Source organism: Podarcis cretensis (assembly GCF_951804945.1).
Source record: "Podarcis cretensis genome assembly, chromosome: 1".
In the NCBI taxonomy this organism is placed as follows: domain Eukaryota; kingdom Metazoa; phylum Chordata; class Lepidosauria; order Squamata; family Lacertidae; genus Podarcis; species Podarcis cretensis.
In genome coordinates, this window is record NC_137170.1 from 84,690,810 (window position 1) to 84,708,874 (window position 18,065).

Sequence of the window (18,065 nt, forward strand, 5' to 3'; positions counted from 1 at the left end):
ACTATTGCTGGAGCGATTTAGCTTCTCTGCTTGACAGCAGGGTTTTTCAGCTTCAGAGGAGGAGGGAAAGATGTGGTCTGCCTGCCTCTATGAAATGGAGGTTGAAGGAATGGTATGTTTTTAAAGAGACAGATGTGGGTAGGGTAGGTTTCCATGACAACCCTCCAGTTCAAATGTCATTTCAGCCACAAACTCACTTGGCAAAACTGGTCTTGTCTCAGACTCATCTCCATTTTGTAGCCGAGGAACCTATGCCCCAGTTGTGCCACTCCCTCCAAAAGCAAGTTGGGCTGGTGCCTTCTCTGTTGGCCTTGAGATGGGCAGGCAAACCATTTCATTTATATTCTACCCTCCTCAAGGTTCCCCCCCCCAATTTTATCCTTACAACTTTTTGAAGCTGAAAGGTGGTGACAGGTCTGATGTCACCTAGTGCGCTTCACGGTAGAGTGAGGATTTGAAGCTAGATTTTCCTAGCCCTAGTCCAGCACTCGAACCACACCACCAAAATGGCTTCCACTAGGACTATTTGTCCCACCACCACTTGCCTCTTCCCTTCTCCAGTTCTAATGCTAGTATCCCTTTGTAGTCTCATCCCCATTGACTATGGTGATGGTGTTTCTGTGCATGTCTAGATATCTATCTATATCTATAAAATATTCCAGTATGTTTGGGAGAATCTGCTCATCCACCTGCCACACTCTTCTTTCCCTTGCCACTTCTATTGAGAACATGGAATGCAATGTGCTGCAGGCCCATTTTACATTGGCTCCCAGCACAATTCAAAGTGTTGGTGCTGACCTTTAAAGCCCTAAACGGCCTCGTCCCAGTATACCTGAAGGAGCATCTCCACCCCCATTGTTCTGCCTGGATGCTGAGGTCCAGTGCCGAGGGCCTTCTGGCGGTTCCCTCACTGCGAGAAGTGAGGTTACAGGGAACCAGGTAGAGGGCCTTCGTGGTAGTGGCGCCTGCCCTGGGGAACACCCTCCCGTCAAGGAAATAAACAACTATCTGGCTTTTAGAAGACATCTGAAGGCAGCCCTGTTCAGGGAAGTTTTTAATGTTTGATGTTTTATTGTGTTTCTAATATTCAGTTGGGATGCGGGTGGCACTGTGGGTTAAACCATAATGTCTAGGACTTGGTGATCAGAAGGTTGGTGGTTCGAATCCCTGCAATGGGGTGAGCTCCCGTTGCTCGGTCCCTGCTCCTGCCCACCTAGCAGTTTGAAAGCATGAAGTGCAAGTAGATAAATAGGTACTGCTCTGGCAGGAAGGTAAACGGCTTTTCCGTGCACTGCTCTGGTTCGCCAGAAGCGGCTTAGTCATGCTGGCCACATGACCCAGAAGCTGTACGCCAGCTCCCTTGGCCAATAAAGCGAGATGAGCACCGCAACCTCAGAGTTGGCCACGACTGGACCTAATGGTCAGGGGTCCCTTTACCTTTACCTTTAATATTCAGTTGGAACAGCCCAGAGTGGCTGGGGAAATCCAGCCAGATGGGTGGAGTATAAATAAATAATAATAATTATTGTTGTTACTATTATTATTAAACTGATTAATGAATACAGGAGCATAGGGAGGCTGCCTCATGGTGAACAGTCTAGGCAGCAGTTCTCCATGGGTTTCTGGCAGGGGGCATACTCAGCCCCACCTGGATATTGGACATCCATCTAAATACAAAGCAGATGCTCTACCACTGAACCACTACAGCCCACATCCAACATTTGAAGTGCATACAATCCCATAATTAATTAGATATGGGTGGGATTTAATGGATGGATGAACATTTGAGAGAGGTTGTGTGCCTTTAACAGGAGCTGCTTCTGTGTCTTCCCCCCAAACAAAGATGCAGCAATGAGGAAAGGTGCACATGAGGAGCTTCCCATCTTGTTGGATTGATAATTCCCAACACAGTCATGCGGAGATAATAAAATCTAGTTCTGTTTATTGTTACACAGGAAATTTGCTCAAGGAAAGGAAGAATTCAGCAGTTTTTCAAGTGACCAGTGTAGGTCCTCAAGATTGAAGAGCAGATGAGAAGGAAGATGGGAAAACATCAGAGAAGAAACACTGAGGATCCACACTGAGAATGGCCTCCAGCTGCAAGCGGATAAGTTTCTTGACTGGAGGGAGAGCTAATGCTTCAATACCAGCAGGAAGACACAGAGCCTCTCCATAGCTCCATCAGAGACCTATAAAAGAAAGGGATTCAGAGGTAGTAACCCAGCAAGGCAATGATCATCAGTGCAGGATGCACCATCAACTCTGTGTTTACAGTGATATATGAAGCAAAGCAGAGCGATGTGCGGAAGGTTCTCAGATTTCCAAGTTAGATGGCACCATTAACAAGGCATCTCGAGCAAAAACAGATCCTGAAGCATTCTGTGGCTTGGGAAATGCTAAGAGTTCAAGAGGGGAGGGAATGCAGAGCTGGCAGAGGGATCTTTTGTTTTGATGGACAGGTTTTGGGGAGGGATTAAAAACAGTGTTTGTTTTGTTCCCATGGATCTACTCATTCTTCAATGCGAAGTTAATAGAGAAATCTCCATTACACCCTAAAAAATTGGGGAGGGGAGTGCACCTCACATCAATGACCCTTGGGGTAATGGGATCCTTATTGGGGTGACATTTTCCTTGCTCCAATATTTCCTGTAAATTCATGTTCTTTCCCCCACTGAGGCTATCGTTCTGAAATTTGGCGGGCTATTTACCCCCTTAGAAGCTATGGCCACGCTTGCAAATTCCATCTAATTCTGGTAGAATCTGAAAATTTAATATACCGTATTTTTTGCACCATAGGGCGCACCTAGTTTTTAGACGGGGAAATCAATAAAAAAAAATCTTCCCCAGCCCCAAAGAGCAGCGTACAGGCTGCGCACAACCTCTCCCTGCTGGAGGGGTTGTGCGCGGCTATGGAACAAGCCAAGGCAGCCAGCAGGATGGATCCCGCTGGCTGCTTTGGCTTCCTCTTTAGCCCCACGAAATCCCTCCCTGCCGGGAGAGGCTGCGTGAAGCTAAAGAAGCCATAGCCCCGTGCAGCCTCTCCCTGCTGGAGGGCTTGCGCGCAGCTATGACACAAGCCTGCATTCGCTCCATAGGACGCACACACATTTCCCCTCAATTTTTGGAGGGGAAAAACTGCGTCCAATGGAGCGAAAAATACAGTACTTTTCCTTTGTCCCCCCCTCTTTAAAAATAAAAATGTAAAGATGCCCTGCATGAAAACACCTGGATTTTTCCTGCCTACAATTTGGTAGGCTTAATCGATTCTGGAGGGGCCCCTATGCCTGAAAACTTTATCCATTTCTACAAAAAGGAAAACAAGTTGTTTTTAACTTCCCCATTGTATTGGATGGGGAGTGGGAAACAAATTTAACATATCTATTTGGGTCCCAAATAATTAATAAATTGGAATGACACAGAGTGGCTCCAAAACAGAACAGGCAGCCTCCGGCAGTCACCAGGGCCTCCGGATACATGAGCAATGCTTCCCTGTGGCCAAGGAAATTGTACCCTTCAGATTTCAGTAAGTAAAATGGGTTTCGTACCTGTTTTCTTCTTACAGGCTGTGTAGACTCCCAGAGCAGTACCATAGGCAAAGCTCTTAACCACCAGGAGCAGGAAAATGAGCTGCCCTGTATGAAGGCTGCTCTGAAACTCCAAGACAGTTGAGGCTGATGTGAGAGAAAATAGAGAGAGTCAGAGGCCCACTCACCTTCACCAAGACGGACATTTCAGACTGGCATTTTTAGAGCACACACTCCCTAACAACAACAACAACAACAATTTATTATTTATACTCCGCCCATCTGGCTGGGTTTCCCCAGCCACTCTGGGCAGCTCCCAACAGAATATTGAAAACACGATAAAACATCAAACATTAAAAGCTTCCCTAAACAGGGCTGCCTTCAGATGTCTTCTAAAAGTCTGATAGTTGTTTATTTCCTTGACATCTGATGGGAGGGTGTTACTCAGGGCGGACGTCACTTCTGAGAAGGCCCTCTGCCTGGTTCCCTGTAACTTCACTTCTTGCAGGGAGGGAACCGCCAGAAGGCCCTTGGAGCTGGACCTCAGTGTCTGGACTGAACGATGGGGGTGGAGATGCTCCTTCAGGTATACTTGGCCGTGGCTGTTTAGGGCTTTAAAGGTCAGCACCAACACTTTGAATTGTGCTTGGAAACCTACTGGGAGCCAATGTAGGTCTTTCAAGACCATGTTATATGGTCTCGGTGGCCACTCCCAGTCCCCAGTCTGGCTGCCGCATTCTGGATTAGTGGTAGTTACCAGTTCACCTTCAAAGGTAGCCCCACGTAGAGCACATTGCAGTAGTCCAAGTAGGAGATAACTAGAGCCTGCACCACTCTGGCTGCAGTTTCAAAAATGAAGTCTAGAACCTTGTGGATACTTCATTTGTTTTTGTAAACTGTCCTGAAGGCTCTATTGAATTACATGGTATATATTTTAGATAAATAAATAGGCTATATTAGGGCTGCCTGGCCCTGCCATTAAACAGAGTAGAACAGCTGCCTCAGACTGCTAATTGTGGATGTCATGAAAGGGCAGCAAACTGTTCATTTTTTAATTTATTATTGTTATGTTTGTACTTCAGGGAGAGTTTGTAGGATTTTCTGCCTCAGCTTCCAGAACTAACCTTGGGCACTATGCCTCTTATGGGAAGGTATTCTTTTTTCAACACCTAGCATACATTAAAGTTAACAACCATTTAGGAGCACTTCAAATTATATTTGGGAGAGGCAGAAATGCTGAACCCTTAGGGAAATCAGCCTCCAGTTGTGATAAAACTTTATCTCCCAATCCCTCCCCACCTTGTTTGCTTGTTTATCCATCAGGGTGACCATACACAAATCCAAATTAAGGCAACATCATAAAATTAAAAAAAAAATTAATCAGAAAACTAAAACAGCAAAGAAAAACACCCCTGTTTTGACCATCTGCTCCTGAAGAAATGTTTGCTGCTTTCCCTTTAATCAGCCCTGTATTTGCAACCTTTGACCACCAAGAGGAAGAGGCTACTTCCCCCATTATGTAGGATCTCCAACCTGGTACATGTAATTGCCTCCACCCTAGTCCTTGCCTACCTGGCTGCAGACTCGGCTCCCTCTCCATCGACTCTTCAGCCTCAGCTATGTTCCCTTGTCTCACGTGGCATGAGTACACATGCCTCTCCTGCCACTCTGCAGCTGTCATGCTCAGGCGACTGGAAACCCCAAAGTTGCATGTGCCATTATTCAGGGTGCGGACGGGGTCGGTGGCGAAAGAGAGACGAGTCACCTCTTGCGCATCACGCTTCCAACTCACATCAATGGGCCACTCATAGGGAAAGCCCTGTGCCACACACACGAGTGTGACGTGGTCCTTGTGGCACACGGGACCCAGAAGATGGACAGTCGGCTGTGAGCGTTGACAATTTTCATCTGCAAAGGGAGAAGTTTTCTTTGTTGCATGAGGGCATGTAATACACAGAAGGCCCAAGCTGATCAGCCCCGTGATGGGTGTGGGTGGCTGGGGAATGAGTGTGCCTGATCACAGTCAGGCCACCCTTGGTGCCTTAAAAGTCTCTATAATAAACCCACAGATAAGCACTTACTCCACATGACTTGATGCTGATTAATTATACAATTTTAATCAACTTGGGAAACAAAACCAAAAAAGGTGGTTTAAAAAGGAGATTTAAAAGATGCAACGGCAATCTTAATTCAAGTGCATTAGGCTTCAATGCTATGCATGGAGGTCTATGAAGTACACGAGAAACAGGATTTTTGAAGCTAAGGTTAGTTAGCCCAGATATGTGATTTTCTGAAGGTGGCACCTCTCTGCTTCAGCTGTGATATTATCTGTTTCTTTCTGCTTTTCCTGCCTTTGAACACACATATACACTGTCTTACTCCAATTTAAAGACAATCAGACTTTTTAGCCTGGGTATGCACCATGCATTGGAAGCCCACCCCCCCAAAAAAAAGATCCTGGAAACTGTAGTTTACCCCTCAAGGAAGTATAATTCTCAGTACCCTTAAATTACAGTTCCCAGGATTGTTTGGGGTGTGGTTTTTTGGGTACTTTAAGTATATGGTCCACCTTCCTATGGTCTATGGTCTGGTTCGCCAGAAGTGGCTTAGTCATGCTGGCCACATGACCCGGAAGCTGTACGCCGGCTCCCTCAGCCAATAAAGCAAGATGAGCGCTGCAACCCCAGAGTTGGCCACAACTGGACCTAATGGTCAGGAGTCCTTTTACTTTTACCTTTAAGTGTATGGTATGTACATAACCTAAGTCACAGGGTTGCTTCCCAAGCATGTGCATATACATCAGGGGTCAGCAACCTTTTTCAGCCATGGGCTGGTCCACCGTCCCTCAGACCTTGTGGGGGGCCGGACTATATTTTTTTTTGGGGGGGGGGAATGAACGAATTCCTATGGCCCACAAATAACTAAGAGATGCATTTTAAATAAAAGGACACATTCTACTCATGTAAAAACAGGCTGATTCCTGGACTGTCTGCGGGCCGGATTGAGAAGGTGATTGTGCCGGATCCGGCCCACGGGCCTTAGGTTGCCTACCCCTGATATAGATACACAATTATTGTTACTGCATAATCACTTTCTACGAGAAAATGGTACTTACTGCCAGCTGTGCAGCAGCAACAAAACCTACTTTATTCCTGTAATGTTGGTGGTGCTATACAGGCAAGTTTAAAATGTGAAACTGCACATGGTCTGAGTAGTTCTATCTTAACCAGAGTATTTTCTTTTTCTTTGGGTTTCACTCTAACCTATCAGGAATGTTGTAAATCATGGACTGCTGAAGAGAAGTGTACATTGTGTGCATCACAACAGCAGAACATGGCTGTGGGGAGCCCATAAGGCCAAATTAAGTCTAAAATAATAAAGCATTCCTGGTTTGAAACAATTTGCTCAGCTGACTCTCAATGTCCCCGCTCTCAGGAAACCTCACCATGCTAACAGAAACCAGCAGGTATACCTCTCATCTGGCTTCTCTTCCCCGTTCCAGCTAATGGATCTCTTTCTGAAGATTCTAGTTCTCGTGGATGCCGAGAAAGAGCTTCTTTGTTCTAGAGCGCAGGCTTTCATTGGCTCCCATGACGAAGGTAGTAAATTTTGGCTTTGTTAGTGGACTGGAAGTGGTCGTAGTGCTCTGGGAACTTTCTTGTATCCGGGCAATTTCTCTCTCTACTGGATGCACTTTTTGTGCCCAGAGCATTTGGACTCTGACCTGGCTAAACACTCCCTGATGGGCTGTGGTATAAAATGACGCTGTTTGGGAATGGTTAGGATCTCCACCCCCAGCCCCGGGCCCCAAATATTTATTTAGAACCGTTGCAAGGCAGAAAATGCAAACATCCATTCCTCCACTCCAGCCATTTGGAGCGAATTGGAAACTCTTTTCGATATTTTAACCCCCATCCCACGTGCCTTTTTTTTTTTTTTAAGGAGAGCTGGGACTTGAGACAGTGGCTGGATCTGGGCTCCCTCGTTGGTGATCTGTGGTTTGTTTGTTTTTTAGCAGGACTGAGAAAGGAGGCAGGAGCAGAGTGACTAGGGCGGGGGGAGGGTTAGATTTTGTGCCTTGGGTGGGAGAAAAGCCGATCTGGCTCGAAGGGACTGTCATGACTCCCCCCCCCCCCATCTAAATAAACTTCCCACCCCAATTGCTGCCCATCTAGATCCTCTGCCGCCGCCCCACCCGTCGAAGAGACCGAATCAGCCTTGCTCTAATGGGAAATAATGAAAACGAGGTGGCCGGTGGGGTGGCCGTGGAGGTGAGAGCCCCCTCCCCGCTTTCCCCCCACCCCGAAGGTGGACGCGAGCGCTTTCCGACTGACCTTCGACTATGAGCTGCGTCCCAGTATCCGCGAAGTAAGCTTGCTCACACAGCACTGCCGCCTCACGGGGCCCCCTTGCAAAATCTTCCCGGCTGCTCCCGGCCCTCCGGGACGGCTCCTTCCTCGTCCTTCGGCCCTCCTTGCTCTCCGACGGCGAAGCGTCCTTTGGGGCGGCCCTTCAAGCCAAAGGCGGCCAGGGAGCAGCCGGACGAGGGCTGCCCAAGCCCCTCGGGGCCGTCCAGTGCCGTGGAGGGCTGGGAACGCATCTCGCTCGAGAGGGAGACCCTCTAGACCTCTCCGGAGCACCTCGATCTGTCACGATGGCCCCACAGCAGGTTTTTTCTCTGGGGGCAGCCGCTTGGGTTTGCTGCCCATTCCCTGACCCCTTCATCGCCTCCTCCAGGCTCCCGTCGAGTATTGGGCGCGGCGTGTATCATCGTGGCGCTGTTGACACAGCGGAACGCGATCGCACAAAAACTCTCTCCCAGCTCTCCTGGCAGCGCCTACCAATCCCAGCAGCAGCCTGCTCCCTCGCGCCCGGTCCCTCGATCACCAGAGGCACTTGAGGCGGCTCACTCTAGTGTGCTGCTGGACCAGACCAGCCGATGATCCCCACTTGCGCCCCCGCCACCTCCTTCTCGTTTCTCCAATCGTCTGTCAGTCGGGAACGCTCCGGATTGAACAGTCGCCCCTCGCCTCGGCGTTCCTGATCCCAGACTGATACCGATCTCCATTTCTGCTAGGAGGTCAGTCAAGTCCCGCTCCGTCCAGCCGAGTAGCCAGCCGCCCTTCTTTCCGCAGCAACTGCTCCTTCGCTCGTGGCTGCAGAACACCGCTCTCTTGCAGGGAGGGGAGAGGCAGTCTTTTCTCAACTTACTTCTCCAGCAAGAATCTGCTCCCTGCTCAAACCTTTCTTCCTCCCATTCGAAAGATCGCTCTACTGAGTGTCCACATCTGCACTTAAGGTTGCGTCTTAGGACCTCTTTATAGCTGGGAGTGAGCCCTACTGAACACAACTTACTTCTGAGTAAATGTGTGCAGAAATGCATATATTCGGGAAGCACTTTTGAAGCCCCAAGTAGAGTTGCCAACTTTACTTTTACTGATCTTACTCTTGTGTCTTTAGCCGCTGCAGCTGACTTGACACTCAAAAGCATTAAGAGGACGGCGCTTTCCTCAGTCCCATCCTCTGTTTGCGTCCTACTGGCTCCGATTTCAATAGGACTTGCTCGGCAGCTTGATTCCGTGTGGAGTTAAGTACATCTGGACTCCCTGGTTACACCCTTTTGGAACCAAACAAAGGATATGCGTAGTGAAACAGCCGGCAAAGAAAGAGTTAAGGGTCTATAACCCTCTTTTAATAAGCAATACAACACAAACTCAGATTATTTCAGGGAGGAAAGGGTTAATTATCTTCTTCCTTGTGTCCACCCCCCCCTTTTCTTGTTTTTGTTTTGCTAGACCCTTCAAGGAACCCAAGTTTTCATTTTTCTTAGGGCAGAAGGTTTTTGTAAAGGCACTCCCTGAGATTGCATCACAGTGACCCCCTGTATAGCACAGTGGTAGAATACTTTGCAGAAACTCTAGAATCCGGTCATGTTCCCTCTGAAGGTAGTTCCCTTAGATTCAGTGGACCTCACTCCTATAAGTAAGCACAGAGGTGCCCCTTCCTTTTTGCAGTTCTCCATGGCAGGACTCCTGTACCTCAAAGGGATTCACAACAGACAGGGATTTATCAGCCGCCTCTTTAAAAGGCAGTGTGTCTCAAGAGAGAGAACTGGCAAAACTTAGTGCAGTCTTTCTTAATCAGGTGCCTTCCAGATATTTTGGATTACAATTCCCATTAGCCCTTGTCAGCCTTAATAAATTTCCAAACGTAGATATTTGGGCTGGGCAGCATGAATGAGACTGAAGAGAGTCCTGCCAATTCATGGGATCCTCTAGTTAAATGAGCTGTAATTTCTGTGAGCCACCCTGAGATCTACAAATGAAGGATGGTATACAAATTTAATAATAAATAATTTCCTTGGACCCCCCTCCCCTTCCGTTTGTGAAACTGCTGAGAGTTTTCTTCTGAAATGTGAAGTGGTGGCAAACACACCAGAGACAAAACCTCTAGATGCAATTCCAATACAGGGAAATAACTCTACTTAAAAGGCTTGCTGAAAAAGGAAGTTCATTAGAAGGTGCCAAAAAGACAACAGAGGTGGCACCTGCCTGATATCAAACAGGAGAGAGCTTCCACCACAAGGAAAGTCTGATCCCTCTGTGGTGTGGAATGGACCTCCTGCTAACATGGGATCTGCAAGAGGCCTTTACTTTCTGAGCGCAGGGATCAGTTGGATAGATAAGGGCTGAGATGATCAGCTCCAGCAAGAAAATTAGCAGCTTTATAAAGAACAATGTGTGTGAGGCAGGAGAGGGTTTGTTAGGGTGGCAGAACCAACAGGATTGTTCTTTGTAACACTCAGCCATATGAAGACATATGGCTCTCCACATGAGATATTTGATCCACCACTGTTGGCTCTGTGTGTGTGTGTGTGTGTGAGAGAGAGAGAGAGAGAGAGAGAGAGATTATTTGTACAGAGCTGGCCAGTGGGCAGTAAGTATACAAGATGCCTTGCTAATGATATGTAGTGGAAAGTAATGTCCCTAATGTACAGAGAGGATGTGTTTCTCAGCAGCACATGGAGAGACGTATTATTGTTTGGTTTGATGACAGCTCCTGGTGCTGCTACAATCACTGTGTCCCTAGAAGCACAGAGATATTGCCCTGAGTCAGTAAGTTGGAGGCCTTTTAGGTACAAATATACTTTTGTGCCAACCCGTTTGCCACTCAGACGACTGTTCAGATCGTTTTTTGGAATCTCCTCCAATTTGTCTGCAGTAGAGTAAACAGTCCCAAGGTGCTCTAGATTAATCTCTCCAGGGAGTTGGCGGTACCAGTAGTAATGATAGGTATTTTGATGGACATCGCAGCTCAGCTCCAGGGTCTCGCCTTGCCGTTTGTTGGCCAGTGGTGGGTGCTGGGTCACTTCCACTCCAGAGGTGCTGGTTACTGGACCTAGGAGGAGAGAAATGATGTCTTGTCAGTGAGAGATGATCATCAGGTACTGAGGCAACCTGAAGCAAGGGGAGACAATAAGGGCACTAACTGGCCCTGTCTTGGAAGTAGCATCTGAAGATTAGCTGAGGGTCCAAATGTGCCCTTGCCCTCACATCCCCAGGTACTTACCACCTTGCAGGACCCAGAGGGAGAAGAGCAGGTGTTGGAAGAGCCCACAGCGGCACTGAGGCAGCCCTGCCACCATCTCGTCCTTGAAGCAACTGCCAGTGGGAGGAAAACGGATGCTGCTGGTTTCCTCTCTCTCTCTCTCTCTCTCTCTCTCTCTCTCTCTCTCTCTCGTGTGAAGAGGATCTAAAGGGAGACCTTTTCTGTTTATTTAGCTTCTATCTTCCATTCAAAGGCAGCTCGGCACAAATAATGAGCAAGATGTCATCTATTAAACCACTGATTCACACCAATTCATTAATGGCAAAACTGTTTTTATATATTTAAATAACTATGATCTATGGCTGCCCCCCAAGGTGTGGCCAGCTCTTTCAACTTCTGCATGTGACTGGCAAGAAGCGAAGGAAGCTTTGCCCTTAATTGAAACTCCCATACCAGAAAAAGGCAGCTTATTTGCTGCTCATCCAGCTGTTAAAGGAGCATGATGGTTCCTCTGGGCTTCAGAGAGAGAGAAGCCATGGACGGTGGCCCATTGGAGTGAATGGGCATAGTGTCCTACCAAACTCTGTCTGCCCTCAGCCTGACCTCACTTGCCTGCTTCTTTACTTACAGCCAGTTCAGGTAGCATTACTGGCTGTACACATCCACCCACCCACCCCCTCAATGTTGCATTTGAGAGCAGGGAGATAGAATCATAGAATTGTAGAGTCGGAAGGGAACCCGAGAGCCATCTAGTTCAACTCCCTGCAAAGCAGGAATCTCAATACACGGTTCCCCTCTCTTGCAGCAAGAAGAAAATGAGCAGAAACATCAACAAGGATCTGTGTGAGGAGCTGAATTGTTGGGGAGGCAGAAGTATCAGGATTGCACCTTGTGATTCACACATGTGCGGGGTAGATCTCTGAATCAGGGGTTTTGGACTGCTTGTCTTAGCTGTGCTTGTGTGTGTGAGAGAGAAGCAAAGAGACTGACAGACCCACAGACAGTGACTATTTGAACAGAGCTCCTTGTGGGCCCTGAATATACACAATGCCTGTTTGTAGTGGGAAATGTGCCACTAATTTATAGAGAGGACATGTTTCTTAGCAGCACACGAAGAAGTGTAATATTGTTTGGTAGTCAGTTTTGTGACAGCTCCTGAGGCTGCTACAGTCACTGTGTCCTTTGAAGCACAGAGATACAGCCCTGTGTCGTTAAGCTGGAGGTCTTTTAAGTACAAAGTTGTTTCATTGTCTTTCCGTTTGCCACTCAGCCGACTATCGAGGCTACTTTTTGTGTCATCCTCTAAATCGCTACTATAGGTGCTGAACGTCCCAAAGTATTGTAGCTTTGGCTCTCCAGGTTGCTGGCGGGTACCAATAGAAAAACCAGTTTACTTGGTTGACGCCGCAGCTCAGCTTCAGGGTCTCACCCTGCCGTTTGCTGACCACTGGTGGGTGTTGGGTCACTTTCACTCCAGGGTTGCTGGTAACTAGGCCTAAGAAGAGAGAAATTATATTCCATCAATGAATAATAGTTGATCACCAGGGACTGTGGACACCCTGAACAAAAGGGAGACGGTCAGTGAACTAGCCCTGTCCTGCAAGTGGTTTTTAAATAATAGGTCAATGTGTCCAAATGTGCCCTTGGCCTCACATCCCCAGGTACTTACCACCCTGCAGGGCCCAGAGGGAGAAGAGCAGGTGTTGGAAGAGCCCACAGCGGGACTGAGGCAGCCCTGCCACCATGTCGTCCTTGAAGCAAGTGCCAGTGGGAGGAAAACGGATGCTGCTGGTTTCCTCTCTCTCTCTCTCTCTCTCTCTCTCTCTCTCTCTCTCTCCCTCTCCCTCTCCCTCTCTCCCTCTCTCCCTCTCTCCCTCTCTCTCCCTCCCTCCTGAAGGAGGACACCAATGGCAGATTTGATTTGTGTGTGTTTATGTTTAGTTTCTATTTTCCATTCCAAGGCAGCTTGGCACAGATCATGAGTAAAAGTTATCTGTTCAATCAGCAATTTACACCATTGCATCAATTTTGAAACTATTTTGATATATTTAAGAAACTGCCCAATGTCCAGATTATATAGTTCAACTTAGTCTTGACTGGGGGAATGTGAGCCAAGTGAAAGTGTGGTTAACAACAACAACAACAACAACAACAACAACAACAACAACAACAACAACAACAATTTATTTATACCCCGCCCATCTGGCTGGGTTTCCCCAGCCACTCTTGTCACCTTACAACAAAATATTAAAAATACAATAAAACATCAGACATTAAAAACTTCCCTAAACAGGGCTGCCTTCAGATATCTTCTAAAAGTCAGATAGTTGTTTATTTCATTGACATAGACATCTGATGGCAGGGTGTTCCACAGAGCGGGCACCACTACCGAGAAGGCCCTCTGCCTGGTTCCCTGCAACCTCACTTCTCATATTATTTTATTATTTATACCCTGCACATCTGACTGGGTTGCCCCAGCCACTCTGGACAGCTTCAAACATATATAACTACATAATGAAACATTTAACTTTTTTATTTTAAAAACTCCCCTGTACAGGGCTGCCTTCAGATGTCTTCTAAAAGTTGTATAGTTAACTTATCTTTTTGGCTCCGTGGGCCACATAACTTCATACCTTCGGATAAAAATAGGGACATCCCAAGGAAAAGCAGGACGATCCAGGATCAAATCAGAAACTGGGAAGGAGCATTATGACTCCTGTGGGCTTCAGACAGTGGGAGAGAAGCAGTGGAAGGTGGTCCATTAGGGTAAATGGGGCACAGTGACTTCCTTCCTGCTTACAACCAATCCGAGGGGTGGGTGGGTGTCTGGCTATCAGCTTCCCCCTCCTTAGTCTTACCCTGTGTGCACCCTCCTGTTTCCTCTGTATCCAGTGCACTCCCAACACCGGTCTTATAAGCAGTGGACACACAAGAATAGCCACTATCCATATTTTTCCTGTATCCGTCCTGTTGTTTCTTATGAAATACTGTGTTTGGTGCATTCCCCCCTCCCCTGCAACCAGCTTTGATCTGCGCTGAGAAAAAGAATGACCTGGCTGCATATTAAGTTGGTAATGTGTACACATCCTCAGTGTTTCCTTTGTAGAACGCAGCAGGGAAGAGGACGGGGGACAAAACTAGACGAATTTCCACCTGTCATTGCCTCTGACTCTGTTGCCCTCTCTGCCTTATGCCTTGACAGACCCAGCGGGCACCAACCACCACTGGAGACAAGCAGGGACTAGAGAAGTCTGTTTGTAGCAAGAAAATGAAATATCAGTAAGGATCTGTGTGAAGTGTGGGGTTATTGGGGTGGCAGATGCAGCACAATTGTGCATCATGACTCTCAGGCACATGAAGAAATTTGGGTGGCGGGTCTCTCCATTAAGGCCTTTGAACTGTTCCTGTTGGCTCTCTAGGTGTGAGAAACAGACAGAGACAATTTGGACAGAGCTGGACAGTGGGCCCCCAGGACACAACACGCCTTAATGGCATCCCCTCATACACAGAGAAGATGTGTTTCTCAGCAGCACGTTGAGAGACGTACTGTTGTTTGGTAGTCAGTTTTGTGACAGCTCCTGGGGCTGCCACAGTCACTGTGTCCTTTGAAGCACAGAGATACAGCCCTGTGTCATTAAGCTGGAGGCCTTCGAGAATCAAATTTGCTGTTCTGCCATCTCGTTTGCCACTCAGACGACTATTTATTTCGCCACCTGGTTTCTCCTCCAATGTGTCCCCCTCTCTAATCGTAAATGGTTTGATAACCCCAAGTTGCTTTAGGTTCGTGTGTCCAGGGCGTTGGTGGTACCAGTAGTACTGATAGTTGTCTACATTAGCGTTGCAGCTCAGCTTCACAGTCTCGCCCTCTGGTTTGTTGGCCAGTGGTGGGTGCTGGGTCACTTTCACTCCAGAGACGCTGGTTCGGAGGCCTAGGAGGAGAGAAACGATGTCCTGTCGATTAGTAAGAGATCACCAGGGAGTGTGGACGCTTTGAATCAAAGGGGAGACAGTCCTGGAAGTGGCACATGAAAATTAGCTGAGGGTCCAAATGTGCCCTTGCCATTTACTTACACCAGGTACTTACCACCCTGCAGGGCCCAGAGGGAGAAGAGCAGGTGTTGGAAGAGCCCACAGCGGGACTGAGGCAGCCCTGCCGCCATCTCAGCCTTGAAGCAACTGCCAGTGGGAGGAAAACGGATGCCAGTGGTTTCCTTCTCTCTCTCTCTCTCTCCCCTACCCTGTGTGTGTATATATAAAATAAGAGGGCCAACGACAAGTCATTTTTAGGTTTAGTTTCTTGTTTTCATTTCAGTGCTCTCTTGATACAAATAATGAATTTACAACTCATTACAGTTCAATTGCATTGTTCTGAAATAGTAACATTATTTAACACATGTGGTGAAGGTGTTCCTCCCTATGTGAGGGTTTGCATTCTCACAGGAATGCAACTTGAAGATGTAGAGGATCTTTTATATGTTGGGACACTGGGCCTCCCAGAGTACTAGCAGCTGATGTAGAGAAAAAAAGGAAGCCAGAGACAAGAATCCTCAACGCAACAGGCAGGTTTATTAAAGAGGAAGGAATCTAAAACATTTTACTTAGAGCGTTATATGCAAGCCAGCCTCTTATTTGCCTCTTTGCCTAACCTACCTCACAGGGTTGTTGTGAGGATTAAATGAGGATGGGGAGAACCAAGCACTCCACCATGAGCTCCTTGGAGAAAATGGTGGGACCTAAATGCAATTAATTAATAAAATAAAACAATAAAAATTATCAATTATATGCAAAAGTGTTTTGAACAGACACCCGATGCCTTTCTAGTTGTGTGAGTGTGTGGCGAAGGAAAGTGTGGAAGGAGACAAATAAAACAGCATTAGAATTCAGTTCCGGTGGTAAGTTTGAAAAAGGAAGGTGTCCCTGTGATAATCTGGATGGCAAAGGAAGCAACATTTTTGGGTGCACAATGATAGAGGTTTGAGAGCAGAGAGCGCAAGGCGAGTTGCGAATTTTGTGCCGTGTTCAGAGCTCCTTTCTGCATAGGTTTGATGCCTGGTTCTTGCATCAGGACTGTGTTACATTTGTGTATTTAACACACAGCACGGGCCCAAAGGCGACAGAAACTACTGGGTGCATTTTTGTATCGCTGGAGCAAAAGAAAATCATGTGTTTGGTGAGGACATGCAACATTTCCCATCCCTTTCATGGCAACTGGTGGATCATTTCAAAACTGTGCATGCAGCGAAAGCTGGTCTATTAGGACAGATGGGGCTCTGCCCCACCAACCTCTGTCGGCCCTCAGAGTGCCTCCACCTGTCTGCCTTCTTACTTATAACCAGTCCAGAGGGTGGTGTCGTCTGTCAACTTATTTCTGCTCAGTCTCTCTGTTGCCTTTGCAAAACTCAGCAGGGAGGAGGATGGGGAAATAACTAAAATTAATTTGCTCTGCCAGTCATTGGCTCCTGTCACTGGCTCTAGCTCCACCTACTGTTGGCCTCCATCCCTTTACCTCCACCAGTCCTAATGGACATCAGCCACCACTGCATATGCCGGTGACAGTATATGGGGCAGTTGATGGTTTGCTCAGCCCCAGCATGAGAGGGCAATTGACTTAACCACCATGCCTTCTAAAAAGAAAAAAGAAAAAAGAAAAAAAGAAAAAGATCAGGCTGATGATCACAGTGAACAGCTCTGTGAATAGGAAAGCTGGGGGCCATGCCAGCAGACCCAGTGGACTTCTAGAAGGTAGAGGAAAGCCTCTGCCTGGTAATGGGGATGGGCAGAAGTGAAAGGAGGAGCCTGATCTAGACTGGAACCTTAGTAAAGATGGAAGGGAAACCCCTCATGTGCTTTAATCCCTTTAAATCAGTAGGACTAGTTAACCAGGACTAGAATGGTTGGGAAAATCCAGAGTGGTTGGGGAAATCCAGCCAGATGGGCGGGGTATAAATAATAAATTTATTATTATTATTATTATTATTATTATTATTATTATTATTATTATTCTAATGCAGGCACTGCTGATTTCAGTGGGACTAACACACAGCACAGGCAGATTTAGGGGAGCACAACTGGTTGGCCTGCACCGGGCACTGAGCTGAGAGGTTGCCACAGGGGCACCATGACAATGATGAACAACGGAAGGTGAGAGGTGGGGTACCCAATTCTGGCATTGCACAGGGCATTGTTGAAATTTTACAGCCCAACGTCTGCCACTGTGCACCGCTTATTTAGTCCGGATCCAATGCAACACATCTGATTGCTAAATTACTCTTCAAGTGAAAAAGTAGTTCTGACTGTCAGATCCTCGGTGCGTTCACTAGAAAGTTGTTTCTGTTCATCTGAGGGAACTTACAAATGTGCTCAGTTAGTCTCCTTCAAGTAGACCTTTCTAATATGCAGAGTGAGTCTGACTCAATTAACTGGAATTCAGTGCCAGCTAAGTAGAATTGAGCTGTATCGTCCCATCGAAACAACAGGAGCAACGGTTTGTTGTGACTAACTTCAGCTGGTTCAGGGCTAATAGGTTTGATCTATCAAAGCTTTGCTTGCTGATTAAAATTCCTCCAGACTACCAGCAGGAAGATGCCTGGCTTGAGAACCCTGCTGCTGGAGAGGCAATACAGATGTGTGGCTGTCTCCTCTGTGCCAGATGTTAAAGGCAAAACATAAGGATGGCTTTTCCTAACAGTTTGCATCCTACCCTAGCAGATGCTTTGCACTCTGTGTGGGGTTTTTTTTAATAAAAAAACATGCTAACAAACTCCTGTCAATAAGAAGCACAGGCAGCTGAAAGTGACAGCATTAGTGATATATATATATATATATATATATATATATATGCATGCTAGGTTGAAATACATGTCAACACATATTTTAAAACAAGTGTTTCCATAATAGTGATGGAAGTTGAATATGTTCATTTTTGAAGCCCTTTTGCACGTTGCTATAATAGGAAAATTCTGTTTTCCCAAAATTGAGGAAGACAATATATTT

The 18,065-nt window shown here is 46.9% G+C and overlaps 1 protein-coding gene across 4 annotated transcripts; it reads right to left on the reverse strand.

Annotated features, from left to right (window-relative positions):
* Window positions 1-1,914: 1,914 nt before the first annotated feature.
* On the reverse strand, window positions 1,915-15,279 carry LOC307214685 (immunoglobulin lambda-1 light chain-like). 4 transcript variants are annotated; one of them, XM_079973544.1, is made up of 7 exons: window positions 12,742-13,105; window positions 12,502-12,567; window positions 10,603-10,922; window positions 7,859-7,919; window positions 5,097-5,432; window positions 3,546-3,671; window positions 1,915-2,189 (listed from the first exon to the last, which is right to left on the reverse strand). In XM_079973544.1, exons 1-7 carry the CDS (start codon window positions 12,815-12,817, stop codon window positions 2,182-2,184), a joined length of 993 nt encoding a protein of 330 aa, XP_079829670.1. In that variant the 5' UTR covers window positions 12,818-13,105; the 3' UTR covers window positions 1,915-2,181. The 4 variants fall into 4 exon arrangements, with proteins under 4 accessions (XP_079829670.1, XP_079829671.1, XP_079829673.1 ...); XM_079973545.1 differs by lacking the exons at window positions 10,603-10,922; window positions 12,502-12,567; window positions 12,742-13,105 and adding exons at window positions 14,670-15,001; window positions 15,157-15,279; XM_079973547.1 differs by lacking the exon at window positions 12,502-12,567 and having other exon boundaries at window positions 12,742-13,102.
* Between the last annotated feature and the right edge of the window lie 2,786 nt (window positions 15,280-18,065).

Excerpts from the sequence above, each read along its gene's own strand:
- LOC307214685 (XM_079973544.1), bottom strand. The coding sequence starts at position 12,817 with ATGGTGGCAGGGCTGCCTCAGTCCCGCTGTGGGCTCTTCCAACACCTG. Across the intron at positions 12,568-12,741 it reads CCTCTGGGCCCTGCAGGGTG|GCCTAGTTACCAGCAACCCT; the intron begins GTAAGTACCTGG and ends CTCTCTTCTTAG. Across the intron at positions 7,920-10,602 it reads TCTGTGCTTCTAGGGACACA|GCGGCAGTGCTGTGTGAGCA; the intron begins GTGATTGTAGCA and ends GGGCCCCGTGAG.